This window comes from Cherax quadricarinatus, chromosome 39 (genome assembly GCF_038502225.1).
Source record: "Cherax quadricarinatus isolate ZL_2023a chromosome 39, ASM3850222v1, whole genome shotgun sequence".
Classification (NCBI taxonomy): domain Eukaryota; kingdom Metazoa; phylum Arthropoda; class Malacostraca; order Decapoda; family Parastacidae; genus Cherax; species Cherax quadricarinatus.
The window spans coordinates 16408367-16434620 of NC_091330.1; the positions used below are offsets into that span (position 1 = coordinate 16408367).

Below are 26254 nucleotides of genomic sequence, written 5' to 3' on the forward strand. Positions count from 1 at the left end.
CACCTGCAGCACCTGTCACTACACCTGAAGCACCTGTCACTACATCTGCAGCACCTGTCACTACACCTGCAGCACCTGTCACTACACCTGCTGCATCTGTCACTACACCTGCAGCATCTGTCACTAAACCTGCAGCACCTGTCACTACATCTGCAGCACCTGTCACTACACCTGCAGCACCTGTCACTAAACCTGCAGCATCTGTCATTACACCTGCAACACCTGTCACTAAACCTGCTGCACCTGTCACTACACCTGCAGCACCTGTCACTACATCTGCAGCACCTGTCACTACACCTGCAGCACCTGTCACTACACCTGCAGCACCTGTCACTACACCTGCTGCATCTGTCACTACACCTGCTGCATCTGTCACTACACCTGCAGCACCTGTCACTACACCTGCAGCACCTGTTACTACACCTGCAGTACCTGTCAATACACCTGAAGCACCTGTCACTACACCTGCAGTACCTGTCACTACATCTGCAGCACCTGCCACTACACCTGCAGCACCTGCCACTACACCTGCAGAACCAGGCACTACACCTGCAGCACCAGTCACTACACCTGCAGCACCTGTCACTACACCTGACTACACCTGAAGCACCTGTCACTACACTTGCAGCACCTGTCACTACACCTGCAGCACCTGTCACTACACCTGCAACACCTGTCACTTCACCTGCATCACCTGTCACTACACCTGCAGCACCTGTCACTACAACTGCAGCACCTGTCACTACACCTGCAGCACCTGTCACTACACCTGCAGCACCTGTAATACACCTGCAGCACCTGCCACTACACCTGCAGCACCTGTCACTACAACTGCAGCACCTGTCACTACACCTGCAGCACCTGTCACTACACCTGAAGCACCTGTCACTACATCTGCAGCACTTGTCACTACACCTGCAGCACCTGTAATACACCTGCAGCACCTGCCACTACACCTGCAGCACCTGTCACTACAACTGCAGCACCTGTCACTACACCTGCAGCACCTGTCACTACACCTGAAGCACCTGTCACTACATCTGCAGCACTTGTCACTACACCTGCAGCACCTGTCACTACACCTGCTGCATCTGTCACTACACCTGCAGCATCTGTCACTAAACCTGCAGCACCTGTCACTACATCTGCAGCACCTGTCACTACACCTGCAGCACCTGTCACTAAACCTGCAGCATCTGTCATTACACCTGCAACACCTGTCACTAAACCTGCTGCACCTGTCACTACACCTGCAGCACCTGTCACTACATCTGCAGCACCTGTCACTACACCTGCAGCACCTGTCACTACACCTGCAGCACCTGTCACTACACCTGCTGCATCTGTCACTACACCTGCTGCATCTGTCACTACACCTGCAGCACCTGTCACTACATCTGCAGCACCTGTCACTACACCTGCAGCACCTGTCACTAAACCTGCAGCATCTGTCATTACACCTGCAACACCTGTCACTAAACCTGCTGCACCTGTCACTACACCTGCAGCACCTGTCACTACATCTGCAACACCTGTCACTACACCTGCAGCACCTGTCACTACACCTGCAGCACCTGTCACTACACCTGCTGCATCTGTCACTACACCTGCTGCATCTGTCACTACACCTGCAGCACCTGTCACTACACCTGCAGCACCTGTCACTACACCTGCAGCACCTGTCACTATACCTGCAGCACCTGTCACTAAACCTGCAGCACCTGTCACTACACCTGCTGCACCTGTCACTACACCTGCAGCACCTGTCACTACACTTGCAGCACCTGTCACTACACCTGCAGCACCTGTCATTACACCTGTAACACCTGTCACTACACCTGCAGCACCTGTCACTACACCTGCAGCACCTGTCACTACACCTGCAGCACCTGTCATTACACCTGTAACACCTGTCACTACACCTGCAGCACCTGTCACTACACCTGCAGCACCTGTCACTACACCTGCAGCACCTGTCACTAAACCTGCAGCACCTGTCACTACACCTGCTGCACCTGTCACTACACCTGTAGCACCTGTCACTACACCTGCAGCACCTGTCACTGCACCTGTCACTACACCTGCAGCACCTGTCACTACACCTGCAGCACCTGTCACTACACCTGCAGCACCTGTCACTACACCTGTGTTAACACTTGAAAGTGTTGATGACCTTCAATTGTTTCAGAAAATAATTTTAAGACTAAAATATGGGAAGCAGCCATGATTACGTTAGTATTCCTTGCTGACTAAAATGCCTGTTGGCAAGACAGGGATTGTTGACAAGATAGACAGTGTGTTGACAAGATAGACAGACTGCTGACAAGACTGTTAAACAGCAGTCAGCTACCTAGACAGATGAAACAGAGGTGTATGTGCACTGACCTGCAGGACACCCGTCCTCACAGTGTTCCCCAAATACACCAGGTGGACAGGTACACGTCCCGTTGACGGCATCACATGTTCCTCCATTCTGGCACTGGCACACCTGAGGTCAAAAGGTAGTGTCACTTGGAGTCAGTGTGGCGTGTGGGGGGGGGAATCTGGCACTGGGAACATAGAGGGTAAAAGGGCAATAATGTCACCAGAGGTCAACATGGTGCGGGAGAAAGTTAATAACAAGGTGTCCAAGAATTATTCAGATAAACACGAACATTACGGAGACTAACTGGCCATTAGCATCATGTACGTCACAGATGAACGTCAGTAAGAGAGGGGATTAAGGTCAAGAGAGGCCTGAGCTTGCTACCATCTGCAGCTCATAAGACTGCCATCCCCACGAGCCCCTTTGAGGCGGGGTAGATGGCAGACCAGAGGCCTAGCTTCTCCCTACGAGCCCCGTGAGGGCGGGGAATGTGGCTAGGCCTGGGGACACTTGGTCCCAAAGATGAGGGGGTACTTGTACCTCCTCCCATGGGAGACTTCAGTCTCGAGACACTCCCCAGATAGGGAGCCAAGGCCGGGTCACCACTACTTGGAAAAGACCCGGGCCGGGAGAATACCGGCGAATAAAAAAAAAAAAAGTAAGAGAGGAACCTGACTAACCTTGCCAGAACTGCTCTGCATAACTATGGACTATATTCATAACCAATGTCACTCATCTCTGTACAAACATTGTATCATGTGGAAATAAATCTTTGACGATGTTTCGGTCCGTCCGTGACCATTGTAAAATCAAGGTTACGTTAGGTGAGGTTCGTCAGGAAATAGGACAAGCGTTTCCTGACGCGGGTCTTAGTCGGATGACCCGCCGTTGGAGCTTGTGGTCATCTGACCGAAGCCTTTCCCTGGCTTACCGGTTCACTCCTTTAAAAATTATGGTCACTATTTGACAATACTCCGGGAAGGACCTAAACGTCGTCGTGAGGTTTCTCTCCTAAATACAAATTATTTTAGAATTGTTCAAGCAATTTAATTATGCCTTTTATTCATCTTCTTAACAAATTACAGTACTGAAACCTATTATTTACTTCCTAAATATAAATGATATTCTAGCCAAAGGCCACCGATATTTACAACCATTTAAAATGACATTTTTGCTTCATTCTATGTAACAAAGAAATTATGTGCTGCCTCGGGTGACCTGCCAATTTCTGGTGTAAGAGTCGTCCAGCGCCTCCTGGCGGCAACACCCAGAAATATGTACTTGCATATATCTTAAAATGCATACTCACCAGAACTAATAACACTGATAATCACAAGCAGTGACTAATAACACTGTGATAATCACAAGCAGTGACTAATAACACTGTGATAATCACAAGCAGTGACTAATAACACTGTGATAATCACAAGCAGTGACTAATAACACTGTGATAACCACAAGCAGTGACTAATAACACTGTGATAATCACAAGCAGTGACTAATAACACTGTGATAACCACAAACAGCGACTAATAACACTGTGATAACCACAAGCAGTGACTAATAACACTGTGATAACCACAAGCAGTGACTAATAACACTGTGATAATCACAAGCAGTGACTAATAACACTGTGATAACCACAAGCAGTGAATAATAACACTGTGATAATCACAAACAGTGACTAATAACACTGTGATAACCACAAACAGCGACTAATAACACTGTGATAACCACAAGCAGTGACTAATACAGTGATAACCACAAGCAGTGACTAATAACACTGTGATAATCACAAGCAGTGACTAATAACACTGTGATAATCACAAGCAGTGACTAATAACACTGTGATAATCACAAGCAGTGACTAATAACACTGTGATAATCACAAGCAGTGACTAATAACACTGTGATAACCACAAACAGCGACTAATAACACTGTGATAACCACAAGCAGTGACTAATAACACTGTGATAACCACAAGCAGTGACTAATAACACTGATAATCACAAGCAGTGACTAATAACACTGTGATAACCACAAGCAGTGAATAATAACACTGTGATAATCACAAGCAGTGACTAATAACACTGTGATAACCACAAACAGCGACTAATAACACTGTGATAACCACAAGCAGTGACTAATACAGTGATAACCACAAGCAGTGACTAATAACACTGTGATAATCACAAGCAGTGACTAATAACACTGTGATAATCACAAGCAGTGACTAATAACACTGTGATAATCACAAGCAGTGACTAATAACACTGTGATAATCACAAGCAGTGACTAATAACACTGTGATAATCACAAGCAGTGACTAATAACACTGTGATAATCACAAGCAGTGACTAATAACACTGTGATAATCACAAGCAGTGACTAATAACACTGTGATAATCACAAGCAGTGACTAATAACACTGTGATAATCACAGGCAGTGACTAATAACACTGTGATAATCACAAACAGTGACTAATAACACTGTGATAATCACAAGCAGTGACTAATAACACTGTGATAATCACAGGCAGTGACTAATAACACTGTGATAATCACAAGCAGTGACTAATAACACTGTGATAATCACAAGCAGTGACTAATAACACTGTGATAATCACAAGCAGTGACTAATAACACTGTGGTAATCACAGGCAGTGACTAATAACACTGGGATAGTCACAGGCAGTGACTAATAACACTGTGATAATCACAAGCAGTGACTAATAACACTGTGATAATCACAAGCAGTAACTAATAGCACTGTGATAATCACAAGCAGTGACTAATAACACTGCGATAATCACAAGCAGTGACTAATAACACTGTGATAATCACAAGCAGTGACTAATAACACTGTGATAATCACAAGCAGTGACTAATAACACTGTGATAATCACAGGCAGTGACTAATAACACTGTGATAATCACAAGCAGTGACTAATAACACTGTGATAATCACAAGCAGTGACTAATAACACTGTGATAATCACAAGCAGTGGCTAATAACACTGTGATAATCACAAGCAGTGACTAATAACACTGTGATAGTCACAAGCAGTGACTAATAACACTGTGATAATCACAAGCAGTGACTAATAACACTGTGATAATCACAAGCAGTGACTAATAACACTGTGATAATCACAAGCAGTGACTAATAACACTGTGATAATCATAAGCAGTGACTAATAACACTGTGATAATCACAAGCAGTGACTAATAACACTGTGATAATCACAAGCAGTGACTAATAACACTGTGATAACCACAAGCAGTGACAAATAACACTGTGATAACCACAAGCAGTGACAAATAACACTGTGATAACCACAGGCAGTGACTAATAACACTGTGATAACCACAAGCAGTGACAAATAACACTGTGATAACCACAAGCAGTGACAAATAACACTGTGATAACCACAGGCAGTGACTAATAACACTGTGATAACCACAAGCAGCGACTAATAACACTGTGATAACCACAGGCAGTGACTAATAACACTGTGATAACCACAGGCAGCGACTAATAACACTGTGATAACCACAAGCAGTGACTAATAACACTGTGATAACCAAAAGCAGTGACTAATATCACTGTGATAACCACAGGCAGTGACTAATAACACTGTGATAACCACAAGCAGTGACTAATAACACTGTGATAACCACAAGCAGTGACTAATAACACTGTGATAACCACAGGCAGTGACTAATAACACTGTGATAACTACAAGCAGTGACTAATAACACTGTGATAACCACAAGCAGTGACTAATAACACTGTGATAACCACAGGCAGTGACTAATAACACTGTGATAACCACAGGCAGTGACTAATAACACTGTGATAACCACAGGCAGCGACTAATAACACTGTGATAACCACAGGCAGTGACTAATAACACTGTGATAACCACAAGCAGTGACTAATAACACTGTGATAACCACAGGCAGTGACTAATAACACTGTGATAACCACAAGCAGTGACTAATAACACTGTGATAACCACAGGCAGTGACTAATAACACTGTGATAACCACAAGCAGTGACTAATAACACTGTGATAACCACAGGCAGTGACTAATAACACTGTGATAACCACAGGCAGTGACTAATAACACTGTGATAACCACAGGCAGTGACTAATAACACTGTGATAACCACAAGCAGTGACTAATAACACTGTGATAACCACAGGCAGTGACTAATAACACTGTGATAACCACAGGCAGTGACTAATAACACACCACATATAAAAGAAACCTTTCGCTACGAGTGGTTTTATTTGGACTGATAATTAAGACACATGGGCAACAGTTGGGTAACTTTATTGATGAAACGCGTCGCCTACACAGTAGACTTCTTCAGACAAACAGAGGCAGCAGATGTAGTAGTGACATGATACCGAACTGTTGCACATGTGTTGGTCTTCAGCAGGTCTGCACCAGGAGTGTTCTTGTACTGATATCAAGCCTTCAAGGGAAGGTCACCTTGATGCTGCTGAAGGACTCATGAGCAAGAGGATCAAACTTAATTACCTTCCCATTTCCAAGGCGTTGATTATACCACTATGGGTTTAGCGCTGGTTCATCATCACAGAGGTAAGATACTGACGCACACACGGTATGTATACCCCGAGGCTTACCTGCTGGCATCCTGCTCCGTAGAATCCTTCTTGGCACTGTTGTTGGCACTTTGGGCCCCGGGCACCCGGCGGACACACGCATCCTTCCTCTGTGCACTCGCCGGGGCACTCAGTGCACTTTACTGTGCACCCTGGCCCTGCGTATCCTGCCGGACACCCTACGAAATGAAGACACCGTCAGTGATACATCAGAGTATGTATTTATTGGTAACAGATAAATTTGTACGATAAATTCAGAGTATGGGAAATAGAGAGTGATGATGTATGATCCAAGGAATTGAAGGATACCCGGAGAGGGTGTCGGGAGGTCAATGCCCCCGCGGCCCGGTTTGTGACCAGGCCTCGCGGTGGATCAGGGCCTAATTAACCAGGCTGTTACTGCTGCCAGCTGCATTTGCTTGGATCAAGAGGGAGATAAATGGTACAAAATATCGACACGATGGAAAAAAATAAACACCGAAGTAGCATAATGGTATCCTCTACTGACCTGAGAGTTTGTGACATGATAAAGTCCACTGTGTGGGCGAAACCTTGTCAGTAAAGGCTGGCATTATACTTTATTTGTGTTTATTTTTCCTCTAGGATAAAGAGGACTTTACTAGAAGACTACAAGATGAGGTGAGGGAGTTTCTATGTGATGTGGGTCCGGAGTCTCGAACCTACAGCGTTGTATCTCTCAATGTATTGTCTTAACTAGGTAATCAGATAAACAGAAAATTAGATATCTAGTTATTCAATCAATTCAATTCAATTCAATTCAAGTTTATTCTCTATAATGGTTACAATGTGGGGTTTACAGGTTTTGGGTATTGTGTGGTTTACATGTTATAAAATACTAATTACAGAGGGGGCCACTAGGACACCTAGCATGGCTAGGCATTTCCAGCAGACTTAGATTAATTCTTAACATTAAGTCCTTACAGATTATAGTATTAAGGCTAAGTGACTACATCATTATTTTGAGTTTAGCAATGTGAAGTTTTTGTTTTGGCACAATACAAGGTGTCTATATTTGAGTAACATAGGCAAACTTATGACTAGTTAGGATTTATTATTTTAAGATTAAGATTAGTATTTCTGGGTTTATATTATTATTATTATTATTATTATTATTATTATTATTATTATTATTATTATTATTATTATTATTATTATTATTATTATTATCAAAAAGAAGCGCTAAGCCACAAGGACTATACAGCGCTGCATCTGGGTTTATAGTCAGTGGGTGAGTGAGTGTAATTGTGAACCACCAGGTGGTTATCATGTAGTTAGTTGTCGGGGTGGATCAGGGAGATAAGATGTTTTCTAACTGTAGTTTTGAAAGTGATGAATGTGTCTGCAGTTCTAGAGTTTTCAGGTAGGGTGTTCCAGATTTTAGGTCCTTTGAAATACATTGAATTCTTGTAAAGGTTTAGTCGAACGCGGGGAATGTCATAGAGATGTTTGTGTCTGGTGTTATGCCTCTGGATCCTGTCACATCAAGAAAGCGCTTTAGGTCAAGGTTAATATTGGAATTTAAGGTCCTGTAGATATAGATTGCACAGTAGTAAGTGTGGATGTTCTGAACAGGGAGTAAGCTTAGATCTATGAAGAGTGGGGGGGTTGTTGCCAGGGATGGGATTTAGTGATTATTCTTACTGCAGCTTTTTGTTGAGTTATTATTGGCTTTAGGTGTGTTGCTGCAGTTGAACCCCAAGCACAGATAGCATAGGTGAGGTATGGATATATAAGTGAATGGTATAGTGTGAGAAGGGCAGTTTGCGGCATGTAGTATCGTATCTTGGAGAGGATCCCAACCATTTTGGATACTTTTTTTGTTATATGTTGGATATGGGTGCTGAAATTTAGGTTGTTGTCGAGGTATAGGCCAAGGAATTTGCCCTCATTATGTCTGGCAATTAGAGTGTTGTCGATCTTAATGTTAAGTTGCGCAACACCTGCTCTGCTACCAAACATAATGTAGTAGGTTTTGCCAGTGTTAAGTGTAAGTTTATTGGCTGTCATCCAAGTCGATATTTCAAGCAGCTCCTCGTTAACAATGGTGTTGAGGGTGGCAAGATTAGGGTGGGAGATGACATAAGTCGTGTCATCAGCAAAGAGAATGGGTTTCAGGTGTTGGGATATGTTTGGAAGATCATTGATGTAAATGAGGAAGAGCAGGGGTCCAAGGACACTTCCCTGCGGAACTCCAGTATCAAGTGGCCGTGTTGATAAGGCTGTGTCTTTAATGGTGACATACTGATACCTATTAGAAAGGTAGGATTTAAAATATGCAAGCGCATGGCCTCTTATACCATAGTGGTCAAGTTTGTGGAGTAGGATGCCGTGGTCTACTGTGTCAAACGCTTTTCTTAGGTCAATAAAAATTCCTAGCGGATATTCCTTTTTTTCCAATGCTGTGTAAACCAGGTCTAGCATTTTTATAATTGCATCATTAGTGCATTTATTTTTCCTGAATCCAAATTGGCAGGGGTTGAGTATGTTTTGTGACGTTATAAATGAATATAGTCTCCTGTGCACGAGTTTCTCGAAGATTTTGGATAGCAATGGTAAGTTTGATATTGGCCTATAGTTGTTTACGTCTGTAGGGTCACCACCTTTATATATTGGTGTAACCCTTGCTGTCTTGAGTAGTGTCGGGAAAGTGCTAGTTTCTAGTGACTTGTTAAAAAGTAATGTAATAGCATGCGAAAGGACATGAGCCGCTCGCTTGTACAATAATGGTGGGAGTGAGACAGATTCCTCGAGTTATTGTTATTAACTAGTTATAAAGTTATTCTAGGACTGGGCTTACAAGCGTGTGTGTGTGTGTGTGTGTACTCACCTATTTGTGGTTGCAGGGGTCGAGTCACAGCTCCTGGCCCCGCCTCTTCGCTGATTGCTACTAGGTCCTCTCTCTCCCTGCCCCATGAGCTCTATCATACCTCGCCTTAAAACTGTGTATGGTTCCCGCCTCCACTACGTCACTTTCTAGGCTATTCCACGGCCTGACTACTCTATGACTGAAGAAATACTTCCTAACATCCCTTTGATTCATCTGAGTCTTCAACTTCCAATTGTGACCTTTCGTGTCTGTGTCCCATCTCTGGAACATCCCGTCTTTGTCCACCTTGTCTATTCTGCGCAGTATTTTATATGTCGTTATCATGTCTCCCCTGACCCTCCTGTCCTCCAGTGTCGTCAGGCCGATTTCCCTCAACCTTTCTTCGTAGGACAATCCCCATAGCTCTGGGACTAGTCTTGTTGCAAACCTTTGCACTTTCTCTAATTTCTTGACGTGCTTGACTAGGTGTGGATTCCAAACTGGTGCTGCATACTCCAGTATGGGCCTGACGTAAATGGTATACAGAGTCTTAAACGAATCCTTACTGAGGTATCGGAACGCTATCCGTAGGTTTGCCAGGCGCCCGTATGCTGCAGCAGTTATCCGATTGATGTGCGCCTCAGGAGATATGCTCGGTGTTATACTCACCCCCAGATCTTTTTCCTTGAGTGAGGTTTGCAGTCTTTGGCCATCTAAACTATATTGTGTCTGCAGTCTTCTTTGCCCTTCCCCAATCTTCATGTGTGTGTGTGTGTGTGTGTGTGTGTGTGTGTGTGTGTGTGTGTGTGTGTGTGTGTGTGTGTGTGTGTGTGCGTGCTTGTACGTACGTATTCACCTTGTTATGGTTTACAGTGGTTGAATTTCATCCGGTAGCGTCTTAATACGCACCGATGGAAACAAATGTATTACCGAAAGACAGGAGGAACACTGCAGAAGGTCTACTGGCCCCATACTAGGCACATCCTTCTCAAACCTACTAAGAAAAATATTTCCCCAAGGATTACTGGAGGGACTGAATGAGGAGATACACGATGGGATATATAAGGAAATACCTGATGATATATACTGGGGAATACTTAATGGGATCTACAAACCAAAGAGGTTAGCAACAAGAACTGAGAAGTGTGGCTACTCACTCTGTACCAACGTTGTGACGTTGGTGGAGTCTTCAGTGACTGTGAACAGGTTGTCGTCAAAGTGCTCTTCCTCCGTCGACGACACATCTTTCTCCGTCGATGACACGTCTTTCTCCGTCGGTGACACGTCTTCCCCCGTCGACGACACCTCCCCTTCCCCCGTCGACGACACATCTTCCCTCGTCGGCAAATCTTGTCCCACCTTCGACATTTCTTTCTCCACCTTGGTGTCCTCCTCCTCGTCCACGCCTTCTCTGCTTTGATTTACTTTCACAAAACGCTCGTCAGTCTCCCTGGGAGGCATCTTGGAAGGCCTCTTAGGAAGCCTGTGGTCTGGGGCCGTCCAAGCCTCCACCACGGTGACATTAGTCTTCTCAAGCGTCCACTGAGTCTTACCTTCGTTGTCTCCTCTTGAGGGACCTCCAGTTTCTACTGACAAGTTATGCTTTGCATTCCAGTGTTCTGTTTGTTTTGGTTTCCATTTATCTTCTCCTCCCACACCATTTCGTCTTTCTCCAACTTCTCGCCCTTTTCCTCCTCCTCGTACTCCCGGCCATTCTTCACCTATCTTCCTCCACCTTTCCTCAATTGTTAAATTCTTCTCGTGTGTCGTCCATGCACCGTCTTCCTTGGGTCCCTCAAAGCTGTCGTTGCCCCAGCCTCGCCTATCTTCACCCTCTTTTCTTATCTCTCCTCCTCCAGTACTCCCTATGTCGTTCTCCATAGTTTTGAGGTGGATGTCGGAGCGGTCAGAGGCGGCGACGGGACGCTGACCGTTCAAGGGTCTGGGAGCAACTGAATGGGGGAAAAGTAGAACATACATTAACAAGACGAACTGAAGTGTGTTTATAAATCCGACTAACTTCATAACTTAACTGGTTTATTAAGCTGAAAGCCTATCGACTACAAGAGTGCTATGGTTGAAGGGCAAAGGCAGAGGTAGCCCAAGTCTGGTTAATGCTGCCGACGCCACAACAAACATAACAATAGATCCCACAAACGAAAGTATAAATGATATGATACAAACACAAGATGACGGATAGGACCGAGGTTATTCTTCAATCCTATGCAATGGGATTACATTACCTGCTATCACTTCTCAGTACCCAACAACGAGGGTCGTAATAGCCGCGTCATCTGCACACCACCGTACAAGGACACTCGAATCACTGAATTGATACTGTAGTTTATTTTTGACACCCAATTTGTTTTCTTTTGACCTATCATTTTATGCTGTCAGTCAGCCGTAGTTAGTTCCACGTTGTGGCCAACCACAGCCACTAAAGGTCGTGACTTGTTATCTTTTTGATAATTTGCATTGCTGTAGGTTATTTTCTTGGCCAGTTTAATACCTCAGCTCAACAGCCAGGACGAGGAAAGCATAAGATAGCGAATAATGTAACAACACAGGTGCCGCTGACACCACAGAACACAGGTGCCGTCACCGACACCACAGAATACAGGTGCCGTCACGGACACCACAGAATACAGGTGCCGTCACCGACACCACAGAACACAGGTGCCGTCACGGACACCACAGAACACAGGTGCCGTCACCGACACCACAGAACACAGGTGCCGTCACCGACACCACAGAACACAGGTGCCGTCACCAGTGGTTTTATCAATACAGATTCAAGGACATAATGTGAAGAATATAGAAGTATATACAAAACACGAGGTGGTCAACCTCCATCGTGCACTCTTAAGTATCCACGAAAAACGTTCTTCGGGACCCGGATTCTTAACATAAAAAACATGAGGTGTGATTAAAGGTCATGTAGGTATAATGTAGAAAAGAGACAATATATTTCGGTCTTCATCTGATACCATCCTCGGCAAGATTTGAGTAAGGGGTCGGAATATGTAGTTTGAGAAGGGGAACAGATTGTGTAGTTACTATGGGAAGAGGGGAAGTGTTGTGTAGCGAGGAAGACGGGAAGTGTTGTGTAGCGAGGAAGACGGGAAGTGTTGTGTAGCGAGGAAGACGGGAAGTGTTGTGTGGCGAGGAAGAGGGGAAGTGTTGTGTGGCGAGGAAGACGGGAAGTGTTGTGTGGCGAGGAAGACGGGAAGTGTTGTGTGGCGAGGAAGACGGGAAGTGTTGTGTGGCGAGGAAGACGGGAAGTGTTGTGTGGCGAGGAAGACGGGAAGTGTTGTGTGGCGAGGAAGACGGGAAGTGTTGTGTGGCGAGGAAGACGGGAAGTGTTGTGTGGCGAGGAAGACGGGAAGTGTTGTGTGGCGAGGAAGACGGGAAGTGTTGTGTGGCGAAGTGTTGTGTGGCGAGGAAGAGGAAGAGGGGAAGTGTTGTGTGGCGAGGAACGTGTTGTGTGGCGAGGAAGAGGGGAAGTGTTGTGTGGCGGGGAAGTGTTGTGTGGCGAGGAAGACGGGAAGTGTTGTGTGGCGAGGAAGACGGGAAGTGTTGTGTGGCGAGGAAGACGGGAAGTGTTGTGTGGCGAAGTGTTGTGTGGCGAGGAAGACGGGAAGTGTTGTGTGGCGAGGAAGACGGGGAAGTGTTGTGTGGCGAGGAAGACGGGAAGTGTTGTGTGGCGAGGCGAAGAGGGGAAGTGTTGTGTGGCGAAGAGTGTGGCGAGGAAGAGGGGAAGTGTTGTGTGGCGAGGAAGAGGGGAAGTGTTGTGTGGCGAGGAAGAGGGGAAGTGTTGTGTGGCGAGGAAGACGGGAAGTGTTGTGTGGCGAGGAAGACGGGAAGTGTTGTGTGGCGAGGAAGACGGGAAGTGTTGTGTGGCGAAGAAGACGGGAAGTGTTGTGTGGCGAGGAAGAGGGGAAGTGTTGTGTGGCGAGGGCGGCAACACTCACCTACACAGCGGGTGTCGTCAACAAGGAGGTAGCCCGGGCGGCAGGAGCAGGTGAAGGAACCCTGGGTGTTCCTACAGTAGTGTTCACACCCACCACCGTCGTAGCTACACTCGTCTACATCTGTGGGTGAACACAAGAACACTGCTGTACACTGCTGTACACTGCTGACCTTCCAGTGGTGGCCATTTTAGTGAGAATAATGACTTTTTGGAACAATAGTACTTATATAATTGTTATGATACAAGTCTGCTCCTTGTCACTGCTGTTCTCGGCATTATTCTCAATACATCATCAATACAACAATACACCATCAATACACTAATACACCATCTATACCCCAATACACCATCAATACATCAATACACCATCAAAACATCAATATTAATCAAAATTCCATCAGTTGATACCATTATAATTGTATCAACTCATCAACACAAGAGGCAGTAATACCACGTACCCACCACGTACACCAGGTGCCTACCGGGTAAACCAGGTACCCACCGGGTACACCAAATACCCACTAGGTACACCAGTTACCTACCAGGTACACCAAGTACCCACCAGTGCAGGAGAATCCGTTGGTACTCAGGGTGTAGCCCGAGCTGCAGGCACAGGTGTATCCTGCTGGTGTGTTGATACACTCCTGCTGGCACCTGTGTCCTCCCACCTGACACTCGTTGACGTCCTGCAAGTAACATCAACCACAGTGTCATAACATACAAACAGGGGTGTAAATGTATGTGTCAGATGATAGGTGTAAACAAGAAAAAGTCAGCTGACAGAGGTAAACAAATACAGCAGGTCAGCTGACAGAGGTAAACAAACAGAAGTCACCTGACAGAGGTAAAAAAAAAAGTCAACTGACAATGGTAAAAAAAAAGAGGAGTCAGCTGACAGAGGTAAACAAACAAAAGTCAGCTGACAGAGGTAAACAAACAGAAGTCAGCTGACAGAGGTAAACAAACAGAAGTCAGCTGACAGAGGTAAACAAACAGAAGTCAGCTGACAGAGGTAAACAAACAGAAGTCAGCTGACAGAGGTACACAAACAGAAGTCAGCTGACAGAGGTAAACAAACAGAAGTCAGCTGACAGAGGTAAACAAACAGAAGTCAGCTGACAGAGGTACACAAACAGAAGTCAGCTGACAGAGGTAAACAAACAGAAGTCAGCTGACAGAGGTAAACAAACAGAAGTCAGCTGACAGAGGTAAACAAACAGAAGTCAGCTGACAGAGGTACACAAACAGAAGTCAGCTGACAGAGGTAAACAAACAGAAGTCAGCTGACAGAGGTACACAAACAGAAGTCAGCTGACAGAGGTAAACAAACAGAAGTCAGCAGACAGAGGTAAACAAACAGAAGTCAGCTGACAGAGGTACACAAACATAAGTCAGCTGACAGAGGTAAACAAACAGAAGTCAGCTGACAGAGGTAAACAAACAGAAGTCAGCTGACAGAGGTACACAAACAGAAGTCAGCTGACAGAGGAACACAAACAGAAGTCAGCTGACAGAGGTAAACAAACAGAAGTCAGCTGACAGAGGTACACAAACAGAAGTCAGCTGACAGAGGTAAACAAACAGAAGTCAGCTGACAGAGGTAAACAAACAGAAGTCAGCTGACAGAGGTACACAAACAGAAGTCAGCTGACAGAGGTACACAAACAGAAGTCAGCTGACAGAGGTACACAAACAGAAGTCAGCTGACAGAGGTACACAAACAGAAGTCAGCTGACAGAGGTACACAAACAGAAGTCAGCTGACAGAGGTAAACAAACAAAAGTCAGCTGACGTTAAATACAATATATAAATTTAATGAACTTATTAAAATGGACAAAATAACATAAAATAACACTGATGGTGATTTTTATACAATTATCAGCTGATTCATGTAAACATCTCTAAGGTGACAGGGAGGGACCATCTGTTAGGTGACAGGGAGGGACCATCTGTTAGGTGACAGGGAGGGACCATCTGTTAGGTGACAGGGAGGGACCATCTGTTAGGTGACGGGGAGGGACCATCTGTTAGGTGACAGGGAGGGACCATCTGTTAGGTGACAGGGAGGGACCATCTGTTAGGTGACAGGGAGGGACCATCTGTTAGGTGACAGGGAGGGACCATCTGTTAGGTGACAGGGACCATCTGTTTGGTGACAGGGAGGGACCATCTGTTAGGTGACAGGGAGGGACCATCTGTTAGGTGACAGGGAGGGACCATCTGTTAGGTGACAGGGAGGGACCATCTGTTAGGTGACGGGGAGGGACCATCTGTTAGGTGACAGGGAGGGACCATCTGTTAGGTGACGGGGAGGGACCATCTGTTAGGTGACAGGGACCATCTGTTAGGGACCATCTGTTAGGTGACGGGGAGGGACCATCTGTTAGGTGACAGGGAGGGACCATCTGTTAGGTGACGGGGAGGGACCATCTGTTAGGTGACAGGGAGGGACCATCTGTTAGGTGACGGGGAGGGACCATCTGTTAGGTGACAGGGAGGGACCATCTGTTAGGTGACAGGGAGGGACCATCTGTTAGGTGACAGGGAGGGACCATCTGTTAGGTGACGGGGAGGGACCATCTGTTAGGTGACGGGGAGGGACCATCTGTTAGGTGACGGGGAGGGAGGGACCATCTGTTAGGTGACAGGGAGGGACCATCTGTTAGGTGACCATCTGTTAGGGAGGGACCATCTGTTAGGTGACAGGGAGGGAGGGTGACCATCTGTTAGGTGACGGGGAGGGACCATCTGTTAGGTGACGGGGAGGGACCATCTGTTAGGTGACAGGGAGGGACCATCTGTTAGGTGACAGGGAGGGACCATCTGTTAGGTGACAGGGAGGGACCATCTGTTAGGTGACAGGGAGGGACCATCTGTTAGGTGACAGGGAGGGACCATCTGTTAGGTGACGGGGAGGGACCATCTGTTAGGTGACAGGGGAGGGACCATCTGTTAGGTGACAGAGGAGGGACCATCTGTTAGGTACCGGGGAGGGACCATCTGTTAGGTGACGGGGGAGGGACCATCTGTTAGGTGACGGGGAGGGACCATCTGTTAGGTGACAGGGAGGGACCATCTGTTAGGTGACGGGGAGGGACCATCTGTTAGGTGACAGGGAGGGACCATCTGTTAGGTGACGGGGAGGGACCATCTGTTAGGTGACAGGGAGGGACCATCTGTTAGGTGACGGGGAGGGACCATCTGTTAGGTGACAGGGAGGGACCATCTGTTAGGTGACGGGGAGGGACCATCTGTTAGGTGACAGGGAGGGACCATCTGTTAGGTGACGGGGAGGGACCATCTGTTAGGTGACAGGGAGGGACCATCTGTTAGGTGACGGGGAGGGACCATCTGTTAGGTGACAGGGAGGGACCATCTGTTAGGTGACGGGGAGGGACCATCTGTTAGGTGACAGGGAGGGACCATCTGGTAGGTGACAGGGAGGGAGGGACAGGGAGGGACCATCTGTTAGGTGACGGGGAGGGACCATCTGTTAGGTGACAGGGAGGGACCATCTGTTAGGTGACGGGGAGGGACCATCTGTTAGGTGACGGGGAGGGACCATCTGTTAGGTGACAGGGAGGGACCATCTGTTAGGTGACAGGGAGGGACCATCTGTTAGGTGACAGGGAGGGAGTTAGGACCATCTGTTAGGTGATGGGGAGGGACCATCTGTTAGGTGACGGGGAGGGACCATCTGTTAGGTGACGGGGAGGGACCATCTGTTAGGTGACAGGGAGGGACCATCTGTTAGGTGACAGGGAGGGACCATCTGTTAGGTGACAGGTGACTCTGTTAGGTGACGGGGAGGGACCATCTGTTAGGTGGCGGGGAGGGACCATCTGTTAGGTGACGGGGAGGAACCATCTGTTAGGTGACAGGGAGGGACCATCTGTTAGGTGACAGGGAGGGACCATCTGTTAGATGACATCTGTTAGGTGACAGGGAGGGACCATCTGTTAGGTGACAGGGAGGGACCATCTGTTAGGTGACGGGGAGGGACCATCTGTTAGGTGACGGGGAGGGACCATCTGTTAGGTGACGGGGAGGGACCATCTGTTAGGTGACAGGGAGGGACCATCTGTTAGGTGACGGGGAGGGACCATCTGTTAGGTGACAGGGAGGGACCATCTGTTAGGTGACAGGGACCATCTGTTAGGTGACGGGGAGGGACCATCTGTTAGGTGACGGGGAGGGACCATCTGTTAGGTGACAGGGAGGGACCATCTGTTAGGTGACAGGGAGGGACCATCTGTTAGGTGACAGGGACCATCTGTTAGGACAGGGACCATCTGTTAGGTGACAGGGACCATCTGTTAGGTGACCCATCTGTTAGGTGACAGGGAGGGACCATCTGTTAGGTGACAGGGAGGGACCATCTGTTAGGTGACAGGGAGGGACCATCTGTTAGGTGACAGGGAGGGACATCTGTTAGGTGACAGTGAGGGACCATCTGTTAGGTGACAGGGAGGGACCATCTGTTAGGTGACGGGGAGGGACCATCTGTTAGGTGACAGGGAGGGACCATCTGTTAGGTGACAGGGAGGGACCATCTGTTAGGTGACGGGGAGGGACCATCTGTTAGGTGACAGGGAGGGACCATCTGTTAGGTGACAGGGAGGGACCATCTGTTAGGTGACAGGGAGGGACCATCTGTTAGGTGACAGGGAGGGACCATCTGTTAGGTGACGGGGAGGGACCATCTGTTAGGTGACCCATCTGTTAGGTGACGGGGAGGGACCATCTGTTAGGTGACGGGGAGGGACCATCTGTTAGGTGACCATCTGTTAGGGAGGGACCATCTGTTAGGTGACAGGGAGGGACCATCTGTTAGGTGACAGGGAGGGACCATCTGTTAGGTGACAGGGAGGGACCATCTGTTAGGTGACAGGGAGGGACCATCTGTTAGGTGACAGGGAGGGACCATCTGTTAGGTGACAGGGAGGGACCATCTGTTAGGTGACAGGGAGGGACCATCTGTTAGGTGACCGGGAGGGACCAGCAGTTAGGTGACGAGGAGGGAGGGTGACAGGGACCATCTGTTAGGTACAGTGAGGGACCATCCATCTGTTAGGTGACAGGGAGGGACCATCTGTTAGGTGACAGGGAGGGACCATCTGTTAGATGACGGGGAGGGACCATCTGTTAGGTGAAGGGAGGGACCATCTGTTAGGTGAGTGTTAGGTGACGGGGAGGGACCATCTGTTAGGTGACGGGGAGGGACCATCTGTTAGGTGACGGGGAGGGACCATCTGTTAGGTGACGGGGAGGGACCATCTGTTAGGTGACGGGGAGGGACCATCTGTTAGGTGACGGGGAGGGACCATCTGTTAGGTGACAGGGAGGGACCATCTGTTAGGTGACGGGGAGGGACCATCTGTTAGGTGATAGGGAGGGACCATCTGTTAGGTGACAGGGAGGGACCATCTGTTAGGTGACAGGGAGGGACCATCTGTTAGGTGACAGGGAGGGACCATCTGTTAGGTGACAGGGAGGGACCATCTGTTAGGTGACAGGGAGGGACCATCTGTTAGGTGACGGGGAGGGACCATCTGTTAGGTGACAGGGAGGGACCATCTGTTAGGTGACAGGGAGGGACCATCTGTTAGGTGACGGGGAGGGACCATCTGTTAGGTGACAGGGAGGGACCATCTGTTAGGTGACAGGGAGGGACCATCTGTTAAGTGACGGGGAGGGACCATCTGTTAGGTGACAGGGGAGGGACCATCTGTTAGGTGACAGGGAGGGACCATCTGTTAGGTAACAGTGAGGGACCATCTGTTAGGTGACAGGGGAGGGACCATCTGTTAGGTGACAGGGAGGGACCATCTGTTAGGTAACAGTGAGGGACCATCTGTTAGGTGACGGAGAGGGACCATCTGTTAGGTGACGGGGAGGGACCATCTGTTAGGTGACGGGGAGGGACCATCTTTTAGGTGACGGGGAGGGACCATCTGTTAGGTGACGGGGAAGGACCATCTGTTAGGTGGCGGGGAGGGACCATCTGTTAGGTGACAGGGAGGGACCATCTGTTAGGTGACAGGGAGGGACCATCTGTTAGGTGACAGGGAGGGACCATCTGTTAGGTGACAGGGAGGGACCATCTGTTAGGTGACAGGGAGGGACCATCTGTTAGGTGACAGGGAGGGACCATCTGTTAGGTGACAGGGAGGGACCATCTGTTAGGTGACAGGGAGGGACCATCTGTTAGGTGACAGGGAGGGACCATCTGTTAGGTGACAGGGAGGGACCATCTGTTAGGTGACAGGGAGGGACCATCTGTTAGGTGACAGGGAGGGACCATGTGTTAGGTGACGGGGAGGAACCATCTGTTAGGTGACAGGGAGGGACCATCTGTTAGGTGACAGGGAGGGACCATCTGTTAGATGACGGGGAGGGACCATCTGTTAGGTGAAGGGGAGGGACCATCTGTTAGGTGAGAGGGAGGGACCATCTGTTAGATGACGGGGAGGGACCATCTGTTAGGTGACGGGGAGGGACCATCTGTTAGGTGACGGGGAGGGACCATCTGTTAGGTGACGGGGAGGGACCATCTGTTAGGTGACGGAGAGGGACCATCTGTTAGGTGACGGGGAGGGACCATCTGTTAGGTGACAGGGAGGGACCATCTGTTAGGTGACGGGGAGGGACCATCTGTTAGGTGACGGGGAGGGACCATCTGTTAGGTGACGGGGAGGGACCATCTGTTAGGTGACGGGGAGGGACCATCTGTTAGGTGACGGGGAGGGACCATCTGTTAGGTGACGGGGAGGGACCATCTGTTAGCTGACGGGGAGGGACCATCTGTTAGGTGACAGGGAGGGACCATCTGTTAGGTGACGGGGAGGGACCATCTGTTAGGTGATAGGGAGGGACCATCTGTTAGGTGACAGGGAGGGACCATCTGTTAGGTGACAGGGAGGGACCATCTGTTAGGTGACAGGGAGGGACCATCTGTTAGGTGACAGGGAGGGACCATCTGTTAGGTGACAGGGAGGGACCATCTGTTAGGTGACGGGGAGGGACCATCTGTTAGGTGACGGGGAGGGACCATCTGTTAGGTGACAGGGAGGGACCATCTGTTAGGTGACGGGGAGGGACCATCTGTTAGGTAACAGTGAGGGACCATCTGTTAGGTGACGGGGAGGGACCATCTGTTAAGTGACGGGGAGGGACCATCTGTTAGGTGACAGGGGAGGGACCATCTGTTAGGTGACAGGGAGGGACCATCTGTTAGGTGACAGGGAGGGACCATCTGTTAGGTGACAGGGAGAGACCATCTGTTAGGTGATGGGGAGGGACCATCTGTTAAGTGACGGGGAGGGACCACCTGTTAGGTGACAGGGAAGGACCATCTGTTAGGTGACAGGGAGGGACCATCTGTTAGGTGACAGGGAGGGACCATCTGTTAGGTGACAGGGAGGGACCATCTGTTAGGTGATGGGGAGGGACCATCTGTTAAGTGACGGGGAGGGACCATCTGTTAGGTGACAGGGAGGGACCATCTGTTAGGTGACAGGGAGGGACCATCTGTTAGGTGACAGGGAGGGACCATCTGTTAGGTGACAGGGAGGGACCATCTGTTAGGTAACAGTGAGGGACCGTCTGTTAGGTGACGGGGAGGGACCATCTGTTAAGTGACGGGGAGGGACCATCTGTTAGGTAACAGTGAGGGACCATCTGTTAGGTGACAGGGAGGGACCATCTGTTAAGTGACGGGGAGGGACCATCTGTTAGGTGACAGGGGAGGGACCATCTGTTAGGTGACAGGGAGGGACCATCTGTTAGGTGACAGGTAGGGACCATCTGTTAGGTGACAGGGAGGGACCATCTGTTAGGTGACAGGGAGAGACCATCTGTTAGGTGATGGGGAGGGACCATCTGTTAAGTGACGGGGAGGGACCACCTGTTAGGTGACAGGGAAGGACCATCTGTTAGGTGACAGGGAGGGACCATCTGTTAGGTGACAGGGAGGGACCATCTGTTAGGTGACAGGGAGGGACCATCTGTTAGGTGACAGGGAGGGACCATCTGTTAAGTGACGGGGAGGGACCATCTGTTAGGTGACAGGGAGGGACCATCTGTTAGGTGACAGGGAGGGACCATCTGTTAGGTGACAGGGAGGGAGCATCTGTTAGGTGACAGGGAGGGACCATCTGTTAGGTAACAGTGAGGGACCATCTGTTAGGTGACGAGGAGGGACCATCTGTTAAGTGACGGGGAGGGACCATCTGTTAGGTAACAGTGAGGGACCATCTGTTAGGTGACAGGGAGGGACCATCTGTTAGGTGACAGGGAGGGACCATCTGTTAGGTGACAGGGAGGGACCATCTGTTAGCTGACGGGGAGGGACCATCTGTTAGGTGACAGGGAGAGACCATCTGTTAGGTGACGGGGAGGGACCATCAGTTAGGTGACAGGGAGGGACCATCTGTTAGGTGACAGGGAGGGACCATCTGTTAGGTGATGGGGAGGGACCATCTGTTAAGTGACGGGGAGGGACTATCTGTTAGGTGACAGGGAGGTACCATCTGTTAGGTGACAGGGAGGTACCATCTGTTAGGTGACAGGGAGGGACCATCTGTTACGTGACAGGGAGGGACTATCTGTTAGGTGACAGAGAGGGACCATCTGTTAGGTAACAGGGAGGGACCATCTGTTAGGTGACGGGGAGGGACCATCTGTTAAGTGACGGGGAGGGACCATCTGTTAGGTGACAGGGAGGGACCATCTGTTAGGTGACAGGGAGGGATCATCTGTTAGGTGAGAGGGAGGGACCATCTGTTAGGTGACGGGGGAGGGACCATCTGTTAGGTGACAGGGAGGGACCATCTGTTAGGTGACGGGGGAGGGACCATCTGTTAGGTGACAGGGAGGGCCCATCTGTTAGGTGACAGGGAGGGTCCATGTGTTAGGTGACAGGGAGGGACCATCTGTTAGGTGACGGGGGAGGGACCATCTGTTAGGTGACAGGGAGGGACCATCTGTTAGGTGACGGGAAGGGACCATCTGTTAGGTGACGGGGGAGGGACCATCTGTTAGGTGACGGGACTAGACCATCTGTTAGGTGACGGGGAGGGACCATCTGTTAGGTGACGGGGAGGGACCATTTGTTAGGTGACGGGGGAGGGACCATCTGTTAGGTGACAGTGAGAGACCATCTGTTAGGTGACGGGGAGGGACCATCTGTTAGGTGACAGGGAGGGACCATCTGTTAGGTGACGGGGGAGGGACCATTTGTTAGGTGACGGGGGAGGGACCATCTGTTAGGTTACAAGGTGGGACCATCTGTTAGGTGACAGGGAGGGACCATCTTTTAGGTTACAGGGAGGGACCATCTGTTAGGTGACTGCGAGGGACCATCTGTTAGGTGACAGGGAGGGACCATCTGTTAGGTGACAGGGAGCGACCATCTGTTAGGTTACAGGGAGGGACCATCTGTTAGGTGACGGGGGAGGGACCATCTGTTAGGTGAAGGGGGAGGGACCATCTGTTAAGTGACGGGGAGGGACCATCTGTTAGGTGACGGGGGAGGGACCATCTGTTAGGTTACAGGGAGGGACCATCTGTTAGTTGACGGGGGAGGGACCATCTGTTAGGTGACGGGGGAGGGACCATCTGTTAGGTGACGGGGAAGGGACCATCTGTTAGGTAACGGGGAGCTACCATCTGTTAGGTGACGGGGGAGGGACCATCTGTTAGGTGACAGGGAGGGACCATCTGTTACGTGACAGGGAGGGACTATCTGTTAGGTGACAGAGAGGGACCATCTGTTAGGTAACAGAGAGGGACCATCTGTTAGGTGACGGGGAGGGACCATCTGTTAAGTGACGGGGAGGGACCATCTGTTAGGTGACAGGGAGGGACCATCTGTTAGGTGACAGGGAGGGATCATCTGTTAGGTGAGAGGGAGGGACCATCTGTTAGGTGACGGGGGAGGGACCATCTGTTAGGTGACAGGGAGGGACCATCTGTTAGGTGACGGGGGAGGGACCATCTGTTAGGTGACAGGGAGGGACCATCTGTTAGGTGACAGGGAGGGTCCATGTGTTAGGTGACAGGGAGGGACCATCTGTTAGGTGACGGGGGAGGGACCATCTGTTAGGTGACAGGGAGGGACCATCTGTTAGGTGACGGGAAGGGACCATCTGTTAGGTGACGGGGGAGGGACCATCTGTTAGGTGACGGGAATAGACCATCTGTTAGGTGACGGGGAGGGACCATCTGTTAGGTGACGGGGAGGGACCATCTGTTAGGTGACGGGGGAGGGACCATCTGTTAGGTGACAGTGAGAGACCATCTGTTAGGTGACGGGGAGGGACCATCTGTTAAGTGACAGGGAGGGACCATCTGTTAGGTGACGGGGGAGGGACCATTTGTTAGGTGACGGGGGAGGGACCATCTGTTAGGTTACAAGGTGGGACCATCTGTTAGGTGACAGGGAGGGACCATCTTTTAGGTTACAGGGAGGGACCATCTGTTAGGTGACGGCGAGGGACCATCTGTTAGGTGACAGGGAGGGACCATCTGTTAGGTGACAGGGAGCGACCATCTGTTAGGTTACAGGGAGGGACCATCTGTTAGGTGACGGGGGAGGGACCATCTGTTAGGTGAAGGGGGAGGGACCATCTGTTAGGCGACGGGGAGGGACCATCTGTTAGGTGACGGGGGAGGGACCATCTGTTAGGTTACAGGGAGGGACCATCTGTTAGTTGATGGGGGAGGGACCATCTGTTAGATGACGGGGGAGGGACCATCTGTTAGGTGACGGGGAAGGGACCATCTGTTAGGTAACGGGGAGCTACCATCTGTTAGGTGACGGGGGAGGGACCATCTGTTAGGTGACGGGGGAGGGACCATCTGTTAGGTGACGGGGAGGGACCATCCCTTGGGTGACGGGGGAGGGACCATCTGTTAGGTGACGGGGGAGGGATCATCTGTTAGGTGACGGGGAGGGACCATCTGTTAGGTGACAGGGAGGGACCATCTGTTAGGTGACGGGGGAGGGACCATCTGTTAGGTGACAGGAAGGGACCATCTGTTAGGTGACGGGGGACGGACCATCTGTTAGGTGACGGGGGAGGGACCATCTGTTAGGTGACAGAGGAGTGACAATCTGCCATGTGACGGGGGAGGGACCATCTGTTAAGTGACGGGGGAAGGACCATCTGTTAGGTGACAGGGGAGGGACCATCTGTTAGGTGACAGAGGAGGGACCATCTGCCAGGTGACGGGGGAGGGACCATCTGTTAGGTGACGTTGGAGGACCCACCTTACACGTCTTGCCGTCGTCTTGAAGACGGTATCCAGGATGACAGGAGCATCTTGCCGCAGCTGCGGAGGCGTCGTGGTGACACAGGTGAGCGCAGCCTCCGTTGTTGGTCAGGCAAGTGTTGACCACCTCCACCAGCACCACCGCCTCTGCCCGCACCGCAAGGTGACAACCAGCAACACGTCAGTCATCACACCAACACGTCAGTCATCACACCAACACGTCAGTCATCACAGCAACACGTCAGTCATCACACCAACACGTCACTCATCACACCAACACGTCAGTCATCATAGACTCAAGTCATTCATCACAGCCTCACGTCAGCCACCACACCTCACATCAGTCACCACAGCAACACGTCAGTCATCACATCAACACGTCAGTCATCACAGCAACACGTCAGTCATCACAACAACACGTCAGTAACCGCATCAACACGTCAGTCATCACAGCACCACGTCAGTCACCACAGCAACACGTCATCCACCACACCTCACGTCAGTCACCACAGCAACACGTCAGCCACTAAACCTCACGTCAGTCACCGCAACAACATTTCAGTCACCACAGCAACACGTCACCCATCACACCTCACGTCAGTCACCACAGCAACACGTCAGTCATCACAGCAACACGTCAGCCACCACAGCAACACGTCAGTCACTACAGCAACACGTCAGTTACCACAACAACACGTCAGTCACAACACCTCACGTCAGTCATCACAGCAACACGTCAGTCACCACACCTCACTTCAGTCACCACAGAAACACGTCAGTCACCACAACAACACGTCAGTCACAACACCTCACGTCAGTCACCACAGCAACACGTCAGTCATCACAGCAACACGTTAGTCACCACAGCAACACGTCAGCCACCACACCTCACGTCAGTCACCACAGCAACACGTCAGCCACCACACCTCACGTCAGTCACCACAGCAACACGTCAGCCACCACACCTCACGTCAGTCACCAGGAATTATTCACACATGCTCTCATTCTTGCACAATCTTAGAGTCAGTGAGAAACTGCTGCACTTACTGTGTTAGGTAACAACAGTTAGTGAAGATCTGTCTACAACAGTGAGGATCTATCTACAACAGTGAGAATCTATCTACAACAGTGAAGATCTGTCTACAACAGTGAGGATCTATCTACAACAGTGAGAATTTAT

General features: G+C 49.5%; 1 protein-coding gene across 1 annotated transcript in view; it reads right to left on the reverse strand.

Moving 5' to 3' along the window:
• Positions 1-26254, reverse strand: part of LOC128696431 (multiple epidermal growth factor-like domains protein 6) — a 120389-nt gene that overhangs the window by 82171 nt on the left and 11964 nt on the right. The window contains exons 2-7 of the mRNA XM_070092449.1: positions 25073-25221; positions 14363-14486; positions 13802-13921; positions 10988-11782; positions 7025-7182; positions 2386-2488 (exon numbers count right to left, since the gene is read on the reverse strand). Coding sequence (XP_069948550.1) covers positions 2386-2488; positions 7025-7182; positions 10988-11711 — 985 coding nt within the window. The 5' untranslated portion in view covers positions 11712-11782; positions 13802-13921; positions 14363-14486; positions 25073-25221. The remainder of the gene's footprint in view (positions 1-2385; positions 2489-7024; positions 7183-10987; positions 11783-13801; positions 13922-14362; positions 14487-25072; positions 25222-26254) is intronic.